The 21,915-nt window shown below is 34.8% G+C and overlaps 1 protein-coding gene across 2 annotated transcripts; it reads right to left on the bottom strand.

Annotated features, from left to right (window-relative positions):
* Nucleotides 1–5,056: 5,056 nt before the first annotated feature.
* On the bottom strand, nt 5,057–21,536 carry LOC101257344 (exocyst complex component SEC5A-like). Of its 2 annotated transcripts, none has more exons than XR_011213483.1 (21): nt 21,014–21,536; nt 20,543–20,697; nt 20,369–20,454; nt 18,159–18,353; nt 17,941–18,068; nt 17,655–17,813; nt 16,719–16,823; nt 13,969–14,043; nt 13,560–13,697; nt 13,314–13,466; nt 11,991–12,134; nt 11,524–11,650; nt 11,238–11,448; nt 10,225–10,340; nt 9,915–10,143; nt 7,598–7,691; nt 6,932–7,009; nt 6,791–6,847; nt 6,433–6,582; nt 5,879–6,177; nt 5,057–5,621 (listed from the first exon to the last, which is right to left on the bottom strand). XR_011213483.1 is itself a non-coding variant. In XM_004252591.5 (21 exons), the coding sequence occupies exons 1-21, from the start codon at nt 21,380–21,382 to the stop codon at nt 5,409–5,411; spliced, it is 3,198 nt and encodes a 1,065-aa protein (XP_004252639.2). In that variant the 5' UTR covers nt 21,383–21,536; the 3' UTR covers nt 5,057–5,408. The 2 variants fall into 2 exon arrangements, 1 of the variants encoding a protein (XP_004252639.2); XM_004252591.5 differs by having other exon boundaries at nt 5,879–6,094.
* Nucleotides 21,537–21,915: the final 379 nt, after the last annotated feature.

A 21,915-nucleotide genomic window follows, 5' to 3' on the forward strand; every position in this document is an offset into this window, starting at 1 on the left:
GATCTTTTTTATTGTATGTTATATTTATTTATTTTTTTGGTTAAAAATGTTCTCAATGTTAGTATTTTTGGGGGTTTATAATATGTCCTCCAATTACTAATAAAATAAGTTAACGGTTGCTTAAAAACAAGAAAAAGTTATCTAATATCATTGAACTATTTGAATTAAGACATTTTTGCCCTCCATTTTAAAATTTGGAACAAGTTTTCTGATTCATAAAGAGTTTGAAATACTTATATCGGAGATTGATTTGACCGGCTCGGTTGACACCCTTAGGATCATCTTCCTTTACTTCAGAGTCTTAGGTGTAACTTTTCTAATCGAAAAAGAGTCTAAATTTATTGGATTTTTTCCTTCGGGTACCTCAACTACGTTATTTTTCTATTGAATCATTAAACCATCCATAATTTGTTTCTTTAAAACACTGTTGGTTGATTTTGATCGGCTTTTTTGTTGTAAATGCCTTCAATTGTGTTCGAATTGTAATAATTTTAATTGAAGGAAATGAAGACAAACCGTGGTAGTCTCATTTGTTTTCTAATGTGTTCAAATGACTTAAGTAAAATACAATTATTCTTAAACATTTTCACTATCAATTGAACTAATGACTTGTGGAACAACATATGTATCCTCTATCAATACCCTTCATAAATCTGGTTCAACATCAGACAACGGTGCTTGTTTAAACGGAACAAATTATGGGAGTTCAATGATTCAATAGAAAAATGACGTAGTTGAGTTACCTGAGAGAAAAAACCCAACAAGTTTAGGAATTTGCTTATGTATTTGGCCTTACTTCTATTATCACAAAAAATCGTGTGATTCTTTCTATATATCACTCATGGAATTGTATCCTCCTTTGTTTTTAATGTTGAAAAATAAAGCTTAAATAGTATTTACTCCACAAACTCTACAATATTAAACCAATTTTTTTCTGAGACATGAGAGAATACATTTTGTTCTTGACTTACAAAACCAAAATTTGTTTCAATAAAACCAAATGAGTTTTTCTTTCTTTTGTCTTTGAAAAACCTTTCTAATTAAGCTAAACACTAGAAAAGTATACAACCTAATATCTAATTAAAGGATTATGTTGGAGAACACATAGTCTAGAGGTAATTAATCAGATAATTCTAGTGTGATTAAGAAGCAAGACAAGCATGTGAAGAGATTTAATTGAAATCTAATATAGCTCTATGAGACAAAGCTTTAATAACACACATGAAAAGATGTTGCTAATTAATTAATATGTTTAATCATCAAATTATTAAAATTAACAAAAGTCATAATGTAATCCACATGCCTTTGTTTACTAACAATATATGTTAGCATCTACACATGCCTCCAACTAATTAATTAAGAGAATATACTAAAAACTAATTTTTCATATAATCACATCAAATTCAATTATCAGGGTGATTTTTATATACTTACATGATTTCCGAAGTAGAAGAATTATCCATTTACAAAATTGTCTCTTTAAAAATAATTATAGCACAAATTTGACGTTATATACACATGGGATATACAATTATGTTGTATCACGATGTTGCATTCTCGAATACTATTAAAGTATATATAACATGTGAATTTTACACTTCAAAAGTATACAATAGTTTAGTATCATTTATAATATTAGCCAATTTCATTTTATTTTTTTTTCAACTTATTGAGGAAGAATTTGTAAAATTATAAATTTGGTTATTTTTTTCTAAATAGATATAGAATATGATATTTTCTACGTCTAAGAGTGTTTTCAATCCCTATTAAAGAAGGTAAATACTTTTGAACACAAATTTATAATGAATTAGTTACAAATAATTTATTTTTTCAAAAAAAATCATCGACTAATATGGAAAGAGAATATTTTCAATTAACGATCCCAATAACACTACGATTTTATATTTATCTCTAGACATCTATTGAATGTGCACATTAGTAATTTAGAATTCAGTAATTCAAACGAGTTAAAATTTTAAATCAATGTTTTAGATTTTGAATTCACCTAAATTGATTAAAATTTTAAATTAATGTTTTCAATTTTGAATTAGCCTTTGATGGTCTGTTTTAAGTTCCTTGTGCATTTAAATACATTTTCAGTTATAAATTAAGTCTCTTGCATTGAATCATAACGAACTAAATATTGTTATTTGTCTAATTTATCAAATAGTATTTCCTTCATTTCTATTTATTTATCACATTTCATTTTATGAGAACAAATTTGACTAGTTTTCAAAGATAAATAAAATTCAAATAATTCAATATTTTAAAATTTTAATTTTCAAAAACTTTATGAAAAAATATTATAAATTATCTTTCCCACATTAGTACGATGAAAAAATATATATTTTTAAATATTAATTAAAATTTATATAATACGACTCTTGAAAAGCAAAATATAAGAGAGTAAACGATATAGATGGAGTATGTTTTTAGAAGCTAATTTATTCAAAGTTTTCGAAGAGAAGGTGAATATCACATAATGATATACATGTATAATAATATTTATTAATTGTTTTATTTTTTCCATGCTAACCTCATATTTTTATTTTATTTTTATTTGAGGATGGGCGGCGGAATATAAAAAGTTTTTTTTCTTCTTCATTTGTCTTTAATAATTAAAAAATAGAATTATTAAAATTGAAGAGTAAACTGCAGGCCAGCCATTTCAAGTGCAATCTGTTATTCTTGTGTCATGTCTTCTATTTTAATTTTTTTTGAGAAAATAATTATAATAACATAGCTTATTTCTTTCATAAAAAATAAGAACACCTAATAACCTAAGTATATAAAAGGTAAAGTCTTTGATTTGTGTTATCATTAAGTTTGTTATCATTAATTAAGAAGTTTATAACGTATATTGAGGAAGATATATCTAGATCCATTTTAAAAAATGAGAAAGGAGAGCGAGATGGAGAGGTAAGCGAGCGAGATATATAGTAATGTATCTCAGAATCATGTGAATCACATTAGATACATGTATTTGTATGTTATCTGATGTGATTCACATGTACCAAAGATATCATATACACAACAGAGTGACGGGCGAGACAGAAGGAATCTAGGGAAGTAAGCAAGATTCGCCTATGTATAGAGATGACAATGGGGCGGGGTTAGTGAGCTTAAGCTGCAAAAATTTTGCCTGACCTACTCTGCCCTGCACAATAACTTTTTTCATTTTCAATTCGCCTCGCATAAAATTTGATTCTTCTTCTTTTTAATCAAGTTTGATACAAAAATAAAATTCATAAAAATATATTCATTTTCTCATTAAGTTGTTTAATTCAATAGATAATGACTTAAAGAATTATGATTTTAGAGGTTAATCGGGAAGCATGTCAGAAACTATATTAATTTTGATTGTACTATTTTCATTTACTATCTTGAATATTTTAGTAACTTTAAGGAAGTCATCTTGATAATAAAGACCAATCACACTCTAGTAACATGCATGTGAAAATTTAAAACTAAATTTGAACCTGCATAAAATTGCATAGACTCACAATTCACCTCTCCCCACATTACTTTTTAAAAAATCCACTTCAACCGCGCCACATCCCACCCACCCACATAGCCTTAAAACCGCTCTGTCATGTATCCACCCCGCCCACTATCTATGTATTGCAGATACATATGAATCTACTTCGATACAGTACATTTGGGACAAGTTACACCTAATTTTGGCTCCATTATCACGAGATACATATGTCTAAATGCACCAAAATTAGATATATTTTCGTAATATTGTAAATTAGCGCGTGTTTAAATAATTAGCCCCTAATCTAGTGAGATTTCTATAATTTTCCCTTCCTATTTCTCCGATTTTTCTTGTGTCAAAAGGATATTCTTCACGATACACTTTCCTTTAACAAACCCTGTCTGATTCGTACAAATAAGCAAAAAAAAAAGGTCATACAGTAGATATATCGAGTTATCGCTCTAAAATAAGAATAATTATTTCCCTCAAAATGTCAATGTCATCTTAAACAAAGAAAATAACAAAATAAAACAAAAAAAAATGAAAGAAGGGAATCAATCCCCATTACCAAAAAAAGAAAGGAGCATAAAAAAGGTGAAGAAGAATAATTTACAAGTGGGTAATAAATTGAAAAGTGAGGCCCATGAAAATGAAGCTGCATGTTGAGTGTCACTATTAATGGGCCCATAATAAATGGACCAAAAGAAATGCCCACATTGAGCAGCTGTGTGTAAAAGGGACATTTTAAAAGGGGGAAAAATAAGTTCATGTTGACTTCAAATAACCAAAAAAAAATAATATAATCATTTACAAAATTGTGATGATTTGAAAATAAAATATTTATTTCATAAACATTTCTTTTTCTAATTTCATAAGAATAGTAGGATTATAGTGTTTTAGAGTACATGACCAATGTATATATATATGTTTGAGTATTTTATAAACATTTTTTTTCTTAAGAAGGTATGAGAAAAATATTTAAAAAATTAATATTTTTGTTTCATGGACATTTCATTAATCACCCAATAAAGAAATTCTTTGTGGGTATATGGTTGATGTTACTTTCAAAGTCTTAAGTCCACTTCTTGTTTTATCCTTGGTTTGATTTTACTCATATCAACTTCAATGTGATGTAACAAGAAAGGATAAATTAACAAATAATTGGATTAGCTTTTTGTTTGCAAACTATATTATTTTATGTTTTTTTTGGTTTATTCATAATTATCATATTATTTGTTCTTCAATTGACAATCCAAATTATAGTGCACAATTACATCTGGTTATTACTTTTTCAGTTGTAGTGTATGGTTCTTCTAACAATAAGCTCCTGTATAGATTCAGGATTTTCATTGAGTAGGTTTGAAAATAAAAATATAGCGCTTGAGACTTAAATTTATACCTTTAAGGTGAATTCTTGAAACCCCTAAACCACGGAGCTAGCTAGCTTCTACCCGTGTTCAGGGAATTCAAAATCTATACAGTGTTATTTTTTGCTGAGGGAGTTCGGCTGAACAACCTGGCAAGGCCCTATATCCACTCCTACCTCCGAACGGATGATAAATCAGAAATCCAGAAACAAAAACAACAATTGGACTTGCATTATAAGGACTCAATTGAACAAATCGAGCAAGCTTGAATAGACTAACATGAAACCTATTAGGCCAAAAGCTCCATGAAGAGAAACAAGAGTCTATAGACACCCCAATTGACACCAACGAGTAAAATCTCCTTGTACTTCACGAACCAAACAACAACGAATGTGTTAAGCGATTAGCAGGAGTAGAGACCGTGGCAGTTAGATGAGAGCCAGCTGAAGGGCTTCTACATGTTCGAGTAAGATGGAAGCCATACAGCTAAATGAAGAGGCTTTCCCCATTGTGAAGCTCGAAATATGGGGCAAAAAGTGGAACAGAAAATGGATACCTCTAATTTATCGGCGTCTTTGCTTGGAGTAGCTCGGGGGTCCAACACTTTGAGATCCTCTACCGGGAGAATCCATTGATCCTCTAAAAGAAGCATAAGCTGCTTTTGCTGAATCTGGGACAGAATCCGGAGAAATTGACTCCACAAAGCATGCTGTATTGATTCGTGTCCTCTCGAGTTCAGATTGAAGTAGGTCAGAACTGTACTGCTGTGCAAGAGCCTGTGAAATTGAGAACAATCCAAAGGTATGTAAGAAAAGGCGATGAAACACTTTAATGACAATGTCGAAACTAGATTGTTTGGTGCGAGGCAAATATCATAGCCAACTGGGAATTTGCTGGCTGGAATGAACCAACCTTGTGATGATAAACAATATTCTGTAAGAAAATTTATGTCTTAACGACGTTTAAAGCATATTGCAGAGAGAAAAGACATGACAAAAAATCTGGAAAAAAGTCTATAGAGAGTATTTCATACAATCAGATCATCAGGTGATATAGTCCCCCCTTGCTGCCTTTCATCCTGAAGTCCATCATCATTTCCACGTGTTTGCCGACGACTATTGGTTGGAGTCTCAACAGTCTCTGGGACACTCTCAGTTGCTTTCTCTAAAAGGACCCCTTGTAAAGTTTTTAGAGACTCCCTTGCTTCATGTGTAAAGTAAGTGTTCAATATGGTCTCAAAATAATCAAGCTGCAGGATTAAGCCATACAGTCTATCAGAGTCAACGCCATGCAGTTAGTCGTGAGAGAGCATGACCTATCCATTTCAGTTCCCTGTTTTATTCTATCAACTTTCAGTAGTCCATAAAAAATATGTAGAGAAACAAATGCAAGAACACGGAATCGAATCTGAACCATCTCTACATTTTTGTTTTAAAGTATACTTCTGCTTCTACTTGTTGCAAACAGCATAAAAGCTTAAGCAATACAAAAGCACTCAACAAAACAAAAGCGGAAAAAAATATTGTATTTGCACCATCCAAACAGAAAAAAAAAGTGATTCCGGGAAGCACTAACAATTTAACTAACCTCAAGCATAAGCTGACAAAAGCCATTCACGTCTAATACTGTAAAATCTGTTTCTTGGTTTTCATGGAAAAGGCTTAAGAAAGTGTCGATTAGACCTTCAACAAGAATACCAAGTGTCTTATCCAACAGAGGCTTACAACCGGCAAAGACCTGTAAGAGAAAAACCAAAATTAGAACGTTAGACTAAGCAACGCGGGAGAGAATGGTATAAGAAAAACACCAAGTAAAGATAGAGTAAAGATAGAGTTTGAGATTTAGAACTTTTTAAAACTATGCACCAGACAAATCGATTAAAATCTCCGTCTACCTAAACTATGAACAAGCAACAATATCCCCAGAAAAGAGTCGGAGAATTTACCTCTGCATGTACAGCAACTAAAGTGTGTAGTAAATCCACAGCAGCATCTCGTACTCCCTGCAATGCATAGAAAATCATGCTATCATTCCAAGTGGAAAACATTTTCTGCTATAGCAGGCCAAAATGAGAAAGACTTCTTGCCTTAACTGCTGGTGCAGCACCCCATTGTACACCACTCTCCAACAAATAGTTTACAGCAGCTGTTCTGAACAAATTTCTCTGACAAAATATTTCCAAAAAAAAAGGAAAATTTACGAATCATCCAATCAGGGACAAGGCAAAGTTTAAGAGCAATTCTCTATTCTTTTAGAAAAATCTTCTCCAATATCAAGCACAAAGTATCAATATCTTGTTGTCAACTTTTGGTTTTTTCAGGTTAAACCTCCCAATTATTGAGGATCAAGTCATCAAGGGTCCAGGAGGGGGGGGGGGGGGGGTTAATTGTTCCTTGAGGATACTGATAAAAGACACATTGTTTAGGGAAAAAAGAAGTAAAAGGACATGATAATTAGGAGAATACTAAAAGGGGAACTGACACTTTTTTCAGCGACAATAGGGAGCATAAACTTTTTATAGTTATGAAACCAAGAATGTTCTTAAATCATTTATTTCAAAAGGCACAGGTATCTCTGATAACAACTAACAAGTTGTGCATCTAGCATAGTGCTTTGTGCACCATTCATATACTTGGAATTCCTACAGACATGTACCTTAATTTACTATTATTTCTTTAAGAGTTCTCGATAACGATAACAAGTGGAAACAATAATGAAACAAAGCAAAAGGATATCCATTACAGATGAATACCTTTGCCAAAGTATACTGCTCAAGAACATTCTCTTCAAACCCAGAGAAAGATGCAATGAGATCTTGCATATCAGCGTCCTCTTCATCCTTGCCCCTACGGTAGCACAGCACTTTAGTATCAGTGTTAGCAAAGGTTAAAAACGTAGAAAAACGCCAAGTATCTTCTACGGCTTTTTACATCACACCCTTTAATGTGCGACCCTTCCTCGGAACCTGCATAAACATGGAATGCATTGTGCACTGGCCTACTGTTACTCATATCTTTTACGGTTTTATTAAGTACAAAGCGAGAGCTGAGTAAACAAAAAAAGTAGAAAAGAAACAAAGCTATATACATATTGCGTAGTCCAGGAAAAAGTAACTATGAATACAAATAATTCTATGGAAACAGAAAATATGGAGTGCAAGTTCAGTGACGTGATGTGTGAGAGGAGGTGGAATTGAAGATCATTATGCAAGTCATACTCAACAGAGGAATTTTCAAGTCTATTGTGTCTATAATCCAAAAAAACCGGGGAGATTGACGATGATATCACACATTGTATTGGAGCAGGGGTGGGCAAAATGGAGGCCCACAGCCGAGGTGTTGTGAGATAAGAATGTGTCACCAAGTGATAAAGGTAAGCTCGTTAGACTCACATTGTCGTATGTGGCAGAGCGTTGGCTAGTAAGAACGCACATGTTCAGAATATGAAGGTACCAGAGATGAGGATGCTCATTTGGATGTGTAGGTATACTAGGAGAGACAAGATTACGAATGGAGTGGTTCAGGACAAGGTAGTAATGGCCTCCATGGAGGCCAAGATGAAGGAAACGAGGCTGAGATGATTCGGACATATGAAGAGGAGGTGCACGGATGCACCGGCAAGGAGATGTGAGAGGTTGGCTACAACAGGTTTTAGAAAAGGTAGAGGTAGGCCGAGGAAGAACTGGAGGGTGGTGATTAGACAAAACATGACATATCTTCAGCTTACTGATGACATAGCCCTATATAGGAAGGTCTGGAGATTGAGGATAAGGATAAAGGGTAAAAGTACCAGAATATTTCATAACTTTATGTGGCATAGATAGGGGGCTAGTCTTCTCTTCTCATCTTCTCCTTATTTAGTAGTACTATTTAGTATCCACATAGTATCTTATTCTTAATCTTACTACTACTTTTTTTTTATCTCTCCCCGGAGCTCCCACCTTTTTTTCTCCCTTGATAACTCAAACCCACAACCTCAGAGTTGGAGGTGGAGAGTGTTACCATTTGAGTGATCCCCTCTTTGCTCCATTTGCTTTGTGTATTGCTAATTTGTTGTCGCTATTTTTATTTTGATTCTGATTTGATTTTACTTCTTTTGAGCTAAGGATTTATCGGAAACATCCTCTCTACAAAAAAAAGAAAAAATAGGAATAAGGTTTGAGTACATCTTAGCCTCCCCAACCCCCACTGGCGGGACTACTCTGGGTATGTTATTGTAGTACAAATACTTCTCTAGATCAAAGGATTGAAAAACTTAATAAATTGGGATATCTGAAGAAAACCATGTCAGCCAATTTCAATAATCATTTGAATTTATGATAAAGAGTACAGATAAGGGACTAGTTAAGATTTTTTAGTGTCTAATTTCCTATCCATACCCACTCAAATAATCCTAAAATCCGTATAGTACTTTCTCATTTCCCTTTTATTGTTTACTGTTGTTCATTTATGGATGAGAGCCAAGAACATAGAGGTACAATGCAGTGCCTGTGCTAAAAGCGCTGCTTGAGCAAGATATGTGCCTAGACTGCATTGCACCAACTCTCAAGAATGAAGAGCATCTCAGGTGGGGATCAAAGACAGTAGATGGTATGATGTTAGGTAGCTCGACAAAATGATATTCTGTCGAAATCTCTAAAGATGAGATGACTGCAAAAAAGAAATATTCAAGTGAACATTTTAGGTCCTAATGGCGCATTGCTACTTCTTTGTTCAGAGACATCTTTCAAATATCTGGAAATAGAAAAAGTTTTCCAACTAAAATGTTAAGAGATAACCCTTTAAAAAAAGACAATAGTTTCGGTGTTATCTTACAGAAAGTAGAAAAAGTTCGGAAAACAAACAAACTCCTATTGCCCAATCAACCTGGACGTAGTTCTGCAACACATTGATATAACGAAGTACCCTTAATCCTGTCAACCATTATTGAGTGGATTGTTCGCAATGTTTCTGACATTATATTCGACGAAGAAATCATATGAAGTGGACAAGCTATACAGTACTAGAGAGCTACTTGTACTGCTTAACTTGATTTAAAAGCTATAAAGTACTCGAGAGCTATTATTGTACCTCGACTGCTGCCAAGTTCGTCTGTACTTGCTGTACAATTCATGAGCAAGTTCATCTTTGAAATATCCAATATTACTTACGACCATCAGCAACTGTCGATGTGGATTAACAATACTTCCTGGAAGAGGATCCGATGATTTATCTTCTGGTTCAGCATGTCCATTTTGAAAATGTGCACTCTCTCTGTCATGTTCATTCAGAAGCTGATTGCCAGTGTGGCCCAGCTGGCCTAATTAGAGTGTAAAATTTTCTATTATATTCCAAACTCTATCAGCTACTGAAATGCTGAGGTATCAACTGCTTTACATACCGGCAAAATTAAGCAAACAGTTCAAAAAGGCAAGTCTAACAGATTCCTGAATTTCTTGAAGCAGCAAGAATATGTCCTCTAACTTCATAGCCTCATTCCTCAAAGACTGGATCAATCTGGAAAGAATAAAAATACAGAAACGAGTGTGCAATAATCGACCAAATGTTCGTACATTTTGCAAAATTTATTCCGAGTAACAGTTCCAAGTCTATTTCCTTGAGGCCTATATTAAGTGCTCAAGCAACTTAAGAAGACAAGAGTCACTACATCTTACTAACAAGAAAACTATGTATCTGCTAAGATAGAGCCAGAAAAAGATCTTTGGTGTATAATCCTGCATAAATGTTCCGGTACATAGACCAAATAATACAATGCAAGCAGAAGTTCCTAAATTCATGGAGATATAGAACAACATATAAGTCATCGTGTTTTCATATTCGTGTTTTGAGTCTTCAATAATTTCATATCGGATTTGGCCTTATGGACGAATATGTAAAGCAATATCAATGAGACTTCCCAATATAATGCTAAGAGTAGCTAGGATTTCCATAAGAAGATGCCATTCAAAATTGCTTCACTTATAAAACATTCAAGGAGGAGTTGTCGCATAACTAGTTACAATAAGTATCACCAAACCACAGTACAATTAAAATCAAATCCCCCTTACTTAGTATGTCTGGACACGAGCACGTATCAATAGCACTGAGGAAACACGAAAGTCTAACTTTAACATAATACATTTCTTCGCGAGCCTATGTATACTTGAATCTCTCTTGATAGCTTCACATACACATGCATTTGGATAACGTATTCTATATTTAAAATACTTGATGCTAAACTAAACGACTTCCTGGCAAACATTAAAGGCAAATTTTACAAGTATTTTGCGAATTGAAAAGAATGTACCTACAGAAAAACCCTTCAGCTTACCGAGATATGTAGCAGGAGGGTTAGATCACAGGTACAGATATGTTCAAATACACATACAGCATTTTGTGACATATATAACTTACGTATTGATCTGATCCATTGCAAATGTGATAATTGAACGGAAAGCCAGAGGCAAGGAAGAAATTGTATATGGAGATCTGTTCCTCTCTAAGATAGATACTGGGATCCAGGTCTCATCTTTTGTTATCTTCTCAGTTGTAGTACGCATCCAAGAACAGAGCCTCAATACATTGATTTTTGTGACCTCAGACTGAAGTGTGCGCAATGCCGTAACTGTTAATCACCAGAGATATCACTTAGAAACATTTCACAGACAATAGCATATGTCAACTTAGAAAAGTAACATACCAGCAACTGGAGGTGCTGATTCTTTGGCTTCAAAAGCACGACATGCTTTAGATATCTCTTTTATGGCATCACTCATGTATGGGCAAAGAATATTTGATTCTTCAAGATCTCGAAATGTGTTCTGAACCTGTGAGTAATTTCAACATTCAATGATGTACGTAAGGAAGAAGCATGATACATATTAAATCATAAAAGCTTATCCGATCTACTAGAAAAAGCTCCATATCAATTCTGGAATCATCGTGAGAATTTATATTTTGCAGGAAAGTCATTTCTAACTACCCCACTGTCTTTATCTTTCGATGAGATCTAAGCTAGTCTATTTTAATATGGATTGTGATAGTCGGATTCTCTTCCGAATTAGGCAGTGGTTAAACTGGTTGTTTGGCAATAATGATACTGTTTGTCTCAACAGAAAGTGATACAAAAGGTAAAATATAAAGACCAATTTTAGAGGAAGCATTTACCTCAGATCCATAAGCTGATAAAGTACTCTGCAACATCCCAGCAACTTCATCAAGAGAATGACTACAGTACTTTCCATCTCCTACTTTTTCTTCAGTTCTCTTTGCAGGGGCATTGACATTTGAATCAGAAGACACCTGGGATGCCTATTTACAAGAAAAGAACCATTAAATCAAGAGTAAGAAAATGGAAGCAAATTTCAATGGAAAAGACTGCAAAACTAATGCGCATCCACCCAAAATTGGAGAAGCAACAAATTTCTCTAGTAACGAGAAAAAAATGGCAATAACTAGATCTATCCCCAGGAATATACCACTTGAAGTTGCCAAGCATTACAAGAAGAATGAAAGTGAAACTATAATTAAAAGAAACAAGATAGATGGCCATCACAGATGGACACAGCCAAAAATCAGTGCGGCAGATTTCACCTAACTAATCACGGATGCTTATTTTCATAGTGCCAAGAATCCCAGAAGTTGAGGTCCGTGAGTGTGCTATTTCACAGTACTACCAACACAAAAAGTTGCAGAAAAGTAACGACACTGAAAAATAAATGGGTAATGTTGAGAATACTATGGAATTTACTGTCTACAGGGTTGTTTTGCATCAATAAAATGCTCGGGAGATGCAAGTTAAATTTTATATGCTAAATCAACTTCACAAACATGTGAGACCCGGACAAGAATCACCTATGATGAGCTGTAGCAAAAATCAAGGAACCTTTATTGTATCCAGACTGAGTTACCTAATGTGATTGGATTATATTTTACATTCCCTGTCGATATACTTATTGTAGAAGCAACAAAATTTCATAGCATTATGCTTTGACTGGCCTGTGTTAACGACCATCATTCAGATACTTATCCTTTTCATCAAACCTCCAAGTATATAATATTATAAAAATCACAATGTCTATCTAAAATGCCCACAACATCTAAACATTTAATTTAATACACCACAATAACATTTTAAAGTACAACCAATTGGCAGTGAAAAAAAAAATAAAATAAATAAAATAAAATATATATATATATATATATATATATATATATATATATATATTCATTTTCATGCTATACCACAATTGTTTTATCCTCTTCATTTTTGGGCAAAATGTTCCCTACCAACTTTATGTGTCTTTCCGTGAGTGCTTTACAATCTCCATTTTCATTTATCATCCTTTTATTTATCTGTTAATCCAAATCGCATGTCCAAACAAAACTTCAACTTCATCTCATCATTTCATTTTGTATGACCAAACGGGCTGTTAATATCTAATTTTTAGTCTTAGAATATATGGACCGAGGATAAGAGAGTCTCATTACCTTTGCAAATTTCCCACTGAACACTGAAACAGAAACTTTCCAGAAGGCAGGTACATGATGGATAACAACAGCAGTCAATCTACGTATATATTTTCCTCTAAAAGCATCACCTTGTTCACCGGTCATCACTAACAGTTCCGAATCAATGTCTGACTGACAATCATTTATAACATTTAATGAGGATCATTAATAAGTAGTCAAATTGATAACCACAACAGATTTCTTATTACAGACAGTAATGCTTACGGAGTGGTTCAGATCTTGCTGAATTTGCCTCCATTTTGCATCATATGAAGCTTTGGCTCTCATCTCATTCTGTAAATTCTCCATCCTAGCTTCATGATCTGAAGAACATTTCTCAAGCAAGCCTCGAATTCTGTGATTCTGAAAAATAGCATAATTACATCCAACACTTTTTCCTATGGTAGATAAGTCAGATTCAAATGTCATTCATAAAGCTAGATATCATTTGCCACATCCATAAAGGGGACACTATCTTAAAGGGGGAGACACTATCTGAGGGGTCCAAACCAAACACCTTCCAGCAAAGGGTATTGGATCTTGTGGGGGCAGAGCGCCCCCACACCCCTCTAATCCACCTAAGCATAATGTTAATATGTAATTAAAAGGATGATATTGGATTTGGATGCTTCACCTGTATATTTAAGTAGTGCCATACAGGATCTGATTCAGGTTCCAACTCCAACAAGAGCCTCACTATATTTTCAAGCTACAAGAAGCATTAAGTAATCACACATAAGTAAAAAGTGAAGTTTGAAATCTCAAAAAATTTTGATAACTAAAATATGAGTAGAACTGTCAGAATTTAAAAGGTTGAACCCAACGCCAAGGTATGTAGAGTCAAGCCAAATGGAGATGAAGACTGTGACTGAATCAATTTTATAAGAACAATGATAATATCAAAGTGTTTGGTGAATACTGAGATCTGACTCACCTTAACACAAGCAGGACAACAACAACAATAACAACAAACACAGTGTGATCCCACAAGTGAGGAACACAAGCAAGACAAAGATACAGAATTACTAAATCTTCCATCAGGTATAAGTGGAATATGATACAATTTTTATTGGCATCCCCCGTGTACTGCAAAGATAGATTTATAGTCCAGTAAGTATTTTCCTCTATCTAGTACCGCATGCCCCACAATATTAGCAGATAATCAGAAGTGTTTTACATCTAAAACACACTCTTGGCTGAGAAGCAAGATGATACATTTGATTCTGGCTGGACATCAAAAACCTTTAGATGTAACTGAACTAGGATGAAAAGGAAGCCAACATGTCAAAAAGGAAGAGTAAACACCACATAATCCGTTGTGATTGCAACCAACTTCATCCAGCATTGTTCTTAAATAATCTCTTCTTGCATAGTTCTTTGAGTAGATATATCTTATCAAGGACACTTTTAAATGGATTTGCATCCAATGTAAAAACAACATACTTATGGGCTCAGAATTGACATTTGATAGATGATATTGGTCCATGTAATGTGCACTAACAAATAAGATAGCAGGTAATAGGTAAAGAAACTGAGTTTACTTTGTTGCATCCTGAACGTTATTAAACTTAAGCAACCTTTCCGTGAGACTGAGGAGTCATCTCTAAGAAGCTCTTGGTAGATTTATAGAACCTATTTTCCTCTTCATTCTTCCTCCTTTTGACTTCCTTCTCTGCAACAATTCATGTATTTTTTTAAGAACTAGTAACATCATATTATCTCAGCATTAAGGACATGCTGGCAACCTTAAGAAAGAATTACAAACTAGGAGAAAATATTACAAGGAACCTAAAAGATCTAGTATCTGTTCAACTTCATCTATACATCCCTCTTTACACCAAAATAAAAGGGATATAATACATTCTATTTAACTTTACGAATGGAACTAAACCTATCTGCAGAACATCTCTAATTCCTCTCTCTCCACACTATCCACCATATGCATGTCGGGATTCCTATCCACTATTTCTTTTGGCTCTTGGTCCCACCCCTCCAAATCAAACAGCTCAATAAATCAGCAATATTGTTCTGGAATTGGCCAGTTTGTTTCTGCGGGACTTAGAAATATTGACCGATCCTTGAAGTTAATTTGCAATGCAAAAACAGGCGGTTGTTAAGTTTCTTCTTCTTCTTTACAAAAAGAACATCTGGAAACTATTTGAGACCCCCTTCTTTTCAGCCTCACCTGTGTTAGACATGCCTTAGCCACCACCCAGGAAAAAATATTTAACCTTAGTTGGTGCAACTTTTCCAGATCTGCTCCCATGGTCCTGTTTCCCCACCTGGTCACTCCCTCACCTCTTTTTTATATAATCTGTTCACTGAGAATTTGCCATCGGTATCAAGCCTCAACTGATGGTATCCGAAGTTGGAGAAGTTCCTTTGAAGGTGCTAATATCTTGTAATAGTTGATCTATTCTATCCATCTCCCAATCACTCAAATATCTCCTAAGTTGAATATCACATCCATTTACGGACCAAGTTTCAGCCACTGCAGCCTTAGGCTGTGTTGCTCCTCTCCATAATTGTTGCCGCACCCCTGTTGGATTCACAAAAATGCACTACTTTTGGAGTATCCAACACGCTCCTGTGACATTTTTTAAGAGTCCGAACAGCATAGGCCTCAGGGTTAGTGCACAAAGAAAAGAGAGCAAGGTGTTCTTCAATGCCGCCTGGCCATTCCATTCATCCATCCAAAAAATATTTCTCTTATCATTTCCACCTTATGAGTAACATTCTTCGAGAGTTTGGTCCAAAGACCCCTTCTTGACCTCCAAACTGAAACTCCGTAAGTACTAGTGACAATATTGCACCATGACCTGCTCTGCCCAAACATGTTCTGAACAACCTCCTTCCACTGTTTCTCCACAGATACTTCATCATCAAACATTCATTCTGTACCCTCAGATTCTGATACCAAGACCATTTGAGTTCTCGCTAAACTGTTGTCCATCTAACTTAGTGCATACCCTTACCTTCCTTGTCCCCAAGCCACATAAAATCCCTTCTCAGTTTGTCTAGCTTCTTGACCACTCTGGAAGGTATTGAAAATAAAGACATAATATACGTTGGTGACAAATCTAGTACTGCATTTATCACTGACAATTTCATATATTCTTTTTTGCCAACAGAATATTTAGAACTTCATATTAAAAAGTTACGATTTGTTTGGAAACTAAAGACAGAATATGTTAAGGAGATAAACTCGTCCTAAAATTAATTGTAGGATTAGTTATCCCTTATCCCTCGTCCCAAATGAGCCCTTAGAGAACCAACATCCCACGATTATGTCATGCAGCACTTTCCATATATAGTACCTCCCAAAAAAATAACTCAAGTTGGTAAAATAACTCAAGTTGGTAAAATAACTAAAGGATGACTTACGTTTGTCAGGTCAATATTAGGATCTTCCAGAGACTTGTAAAGCATGCCTTTAAACTCTTGCATAACTTTTTCAACCTCCCCAACGACACGCTTCAAAATTCCCACCTGAAGAAGACACAGAAAACAATTTGTGACCAAGACAAAAGCAAAACCTTCGAATAATGATGACAAAAATAACAAAAAAGGCAGAATCTATATGCAAAAAAGTAGAAAAACTAAACAAAGAAACTTAAGTAATTATCAGAAAGATAACCTCAAAAGTGTCAAGCATCACAAAAGTTGAGCACACATTTTTACTACTAATTCAAACTGAAGATTTCAAAAGCATGAAACTCGATCAAGTAACGTTTTACCATGTTAATGCCTACCCAAAGAATCTACATTTCAAGGAGCATAAATAACCTGCACTAGTCAGAAATAAGGGAGGCCTTAAAGCATTTCTTTTAAATAAGCATGGAGTCAGTAAACAAGGCAATGAGGACATTTTGTTTCATCTACATTGAGGTGAATACAGATGGGTTAAGCAAAGAAAAGACAGTAATTCCTAGCATATCGCATTCACATTTGCCAAAATGTATGTCATAGGAAGGACCTCGCTAAAACTTACAAGTAACTCTAAAATAGTTCTTGTAGTTAAAATTTTGCTACCCAAATTACTAGAGTTGAACATTGTCAACAGCCATGTACTAGTTTGGAGTATACTACGTTACTGTGACCACAAGGAATCTTCAATTAATTGATTACTAAGACCAGGAAACATAGGATGCCACACGCAGAGAGACGTGTACATGCATAGCTGCAATAAAATTTTGCATATTCTTGTGTAAGTATACCTGTTTGCAGGATTGAGATCAATTTAAAACAGTTTCAAACAGAAAGCAAAATCCTTTACTGCAAGTGTAAAAGTCACAGAATAACTAATTAAATCTTGCATACATGAGAAGGCAGCACAATTGAATTTGCTTTCCTGTACTCCCTGACTGCCAGGTCATATTCACCCTTACTAATGCTTTCACGAATGGCACTGGGTAAGTTAAACAATGTTCGGAACCTCTGAATCGTTCCTTGAACAGATCTTATCTTCTCAGCTTGAGCCTACACGGAAATGTTTCTATTTGTTACATACTAACAACAAAAGAAGAGTAAAAAAAATCCACACCTTACAATAATCAACTTCACTAAATGGATCGAACTAAAAAATACAGCATCACGTCCTATCTACCTGTCTTTCAAATAGTGACTCAAAAGCACGGTTAGCAATTGAATTGACTCCTTGCATACAATCATATAAGTGTTTAGTTCCAGAACCTTCAGGGTCTTCCTCAATGCGTCTCAACTTTGATTCAATATCTATAGCAAAAGCATCAAACTCAATTAGATCTTCCGATGATAAATCAAAGTAAGATGAGAACTCCATCCCAAACAAGATGTGAAGCTAACCATCAATCGTAGTTTTGCAAGATACAAAGCAATCAAAATTCTCTTTGACCAATTGTTTTTTCTGCTGCATACGTCCTTTAAGATCAGTCTTCAAAGAAACAGCACCTCCCTCTAAGTCTGCTGCACCAGTATCTTGGTGGATTCGGGATATAAACAATTTTGAGTCAAACTTCTCAGAAAAATAATTCAACCTCTCTGCAAAATTGACACAAGATCTTGTAAATAAAAAATCAGTTGATTAGAATCAAACATAACTCGCCTGAGATTGAGATACTATAGAAGGAAATCATATTTAAAAAGTGAAAATAGGAAACAAGTAGTCAATCAACAAGATCCTGTAAGTTCTCGGGCTTTAAGCAGTGAGAGAGAAACGACGTGTATGATTTACAGAAATTACAAAAATCACTTAACATATGAGAATCCAGTATTTATGACATCAAACTTCAATGAAACTATTAATTTAGCATCCAATATACAATAATGCCTACATTAACACAACAGCTCAAATGTAAACATCATTAAGATGTAATTCTAACTAGGCCACTGAGATATAACTCCAGCCCTTAGTTTTCAATAGTCACCCTTTAAAAGAACTGATTTGCAGTATTTAATTGCAATAGAAAATGTACTAAGGGATCATATAAAAGAAGCGTAGAATCAGAAGTAACAGCAGAAGAAGGCTTGCATGAAAGAAGGAGAAGAAGAAAGAGTCATTGTCTGAAGAAGAAGAAAAAGAGGACCAAAGAAGTAAATCAAAAGTGAAGCAACCTCTGTCTTTCTCTTCTTTTTCCCCCCTCATTTGAGCTTAGATCGAAAGAAATGGTAGATTCTCGCATAGATCACTTGGCACTTCACTATCTGAAGCACATTACTTTTCTCATGAAGTGACAGCCCCTGGCTTCACATTACTCTGTCGCTTTAAGTGACAAAACAATGTCATTTAACAGTGCCTAATACCCCAAAGTAAAACAACAGGACAAACCATTGCTTGGTTTGTGGGATACTGATGGGATAAGGAGAATAAAAATAGTATGCCTAGAACTTGTACATCACAAATTTTATTATTTTGATAATGTTCAAAATTTTATACATAATCATATCTCATGATCACTACCATCAAACTAAACAGTGCATTCAGATTTTTTTACTACTCTAGAATGATATAGACCAATCTTCAATTTCACTGAGGTTGTTCAATACTTCATTAGATTTACAAATTGTATTTTTTCTCTAAATCAATTACAGAATATTTCATCACATTTCACAAGGGACACTCTGATATTTGTGTTTTAACCTTCAACCTAAGTAATCAAAGCTCATTTCAAGGTTAGGGTAAGATGGGGATTCACCATGACTGCAACATCTTATAAGTCCAGAGCTATCTCTATTAAGAAGCTCCTTCCCACATACGATCGATAGAAGAAACCTGTTTGGGCTTCCAATATGAAGGCAGGTGTTAATTTCCTTCTCTTTTCTTTTCCTTTTTTGGTCTGTTGGGGGTGGACCTCTAAGGAATAGCTTCAGCAGTTTCTTCAGTCAAAGTCAAAGCATAGTTCTAGTGCAAGTCCTGCATTTCTGTCCACCGCCAATGATATTCTCAAGAGCTGCACGCATCACCAAGGGATCTCCCCACCAACAAAACTGAGGAAATAGTATAATCAGAAAATCATCCTGCTGTAGTCACCAGTTGTTAGGCATGTCTAGTAATCTAAATGCCTACTTCGTACGCATACAAAGTGCACTACAGCAGCACCCCCAGGCCCCATGCTTTTTTCTCTACCACAAAATGAGGAATGAAATATCTGTCTTAATCTGCTTAGGAGCCTAAACATTCACATGCCTTACCATGTGAACTTGAGATCGTAATATACGTACAAGCACTACAAAGGGAGCACAGCTACAGGCCTAAAGGATAATGTAATAAAACAAGTTCACTCAACTGTACTAAGAGTAAGTACCCACAGTTGAATCCAGAAGCATCCAATCGCTGTAGGTACATAAAGTGTTATATCATCCACCATACAAAGTGCATTATGAACAATTTTTTTGTCATGCAAATTCATCTCAAATTTCCATTGCATAGCACATCCAATTCAAGATGTTAATAGAAAGAAGCTGATGATAAGGTACTTTCTGAGGGAATACTAATGAATAAGGGAAGGCAAGGAAGCCCTAACACACTGAAGTAATTTGGTGACAGAATTAAGTACCGCGAGTTTTGGGGTCCAAATCGCCTACAGTTGGGGAACTTGATGAATGCTCACTGATCATCCTTAATGTTCTATTGTCAACTATCCTGTAAGTACAAAGAAACCTCCCATTTAGCACAAGAAATTACCAGTGAACAATATGAAATGCATAAAAAGTAAGATGATAGTAAGTACCCCAATCTTAGAGGATCTATGCATTCCATGCCACGAGGGAAAGACTGCAAACTCTGAAGTGCCTTCTTTGCCAATGCCATCTTCTCCTCCTCAGCCTTGATTTGAGTGGCTGGAATTGCTCTAGCCTCCCTCATGTCCCGAACATGACGTCTTAGCTGAAAAAGTTTTGATCTTTTAAGTTCAGCATGTATCCAAGAATGCTTTAAACACAACTAGCCAAGAAGAAAAATTTTCTGCACACATTTTCATTAACAATGATAAAGAAGACTATTTATCCACTTCCACATAGAATGTAACTTGAAATTCATATAGCGGAACTCACAATATAAAACTGACTCCTTTAAATGAACAACTCTCAAATGTATATCATACAAAGAGTAATCTCTGATTTTGTGTGTTTTGGACTTGCATTTTTTTGGGGATTTTGAAAATATTTATCAAATTTCACATTTAAACAGATATTTAACATACCTCATCTTCATCAACGCGTTTCCAGCAATCAGGTTCACCACCTTGCCAGTGTGCATCATCGTCCTTCCCACCTTTCGGAGCCCTTCTTTTCGAGGCACCTTTACTTTCCTTCTTAGAGGATCCGTGATCATCATCTCCAGACGAAATGCTGAGAATCTCTAAATCCGAATCATCTTCTTCCTCTTCCACTCCCTTCCTATGCTTCTGCTGCACTTTTCGATTCGGCGTCGCGTCTATACTTCCCACTCTTCTTCCGCCGCTCCTCGAGTTCGGCTTCGGCTTCGGCGGCGGCTCTGACGGCTTCTTACCAGTTGATTGCTCCTGCAATGCCATTTGTAAAAGCTCATCTTCATCACTGTCGCTTGACATTTTTTCTCAGTATGTGAATTTGAATTCTGCGATTTGTGAAAATTGAAGAGGGAATTTGGATATGCCATATCGAAACAAGTATGAAAAATCGCAATTTTTTTAGTTTGATCCTCTTTTTTAGAGCAAAAAGAAAAGACCTTTTCCATGGAGTATCAACTTTCAAATACTACTAATTTTATTTGGGATAAAGATTTTGTACACGTCATCTTCTTTTTTAGACAATAAATGTTATTTTTTGAAAAAAATATTGAAAATATTTTTAAATTTGGCGTGAATACCTAACTTTGCCAGTGAGGTACATGTGCACTCGTTAATTTTGAATGTGTATATATGTATATTTATCTCAAAAAACTGATAAAATTTACGATATAATTAACAGTGCTCTCGTAAGGAGCATAGGAGTGTTCTTGTGAAGGAAGAGGAGACAATTATAGGGTTGTGTATCAGTCAGTTTAGTTCGATTTTGAAGTTTATCGATTTAACTTGTTGATTATCGATTTATAGAGATGTTAAATCATTATAGTACCATTAAG

The sequence above is a fragment of the Solanum lycopersicum genome, chromosome 12, assembly GCF_036512215.1.
Source record: "Solanum lycopersicum chromosome 12, SLM_r2.1".
NCBI lineage: Eukaryota > Viridiplantae > Streptophyta > Magnoliopsida > Solanales > Solanaceae > Solanum > Solanum lycopersicum.

What these genes read in the sequence shown, in the direction of transcription:
- LOC101257344 (XM_004252591.5), bottom strand. Translation starts at nt 21,382, where the DNA reads ATGTCAAGCGACAGTGATGAAGATGAGCTTTTACAAATGGCATTGCAG. An exon ending in TCAGTGGGAAATTTGCAAAG is followed by an intron (nt 12,135 to 13,313) that starts GTAATGAGACTC and finishes TCTTGTAAATAG; the next exon opens with GCATCCCAGGTGTCTTCTGA. An exon ending in AGCAGTATACTTTGGCAAAG is followed by an intron (nt 7,010 to 7,597) that starts GTATTCATCTGT and finishes ATATTTTGTCAG; the next exon opens with AGAAATTTGTTCAGAACAGC.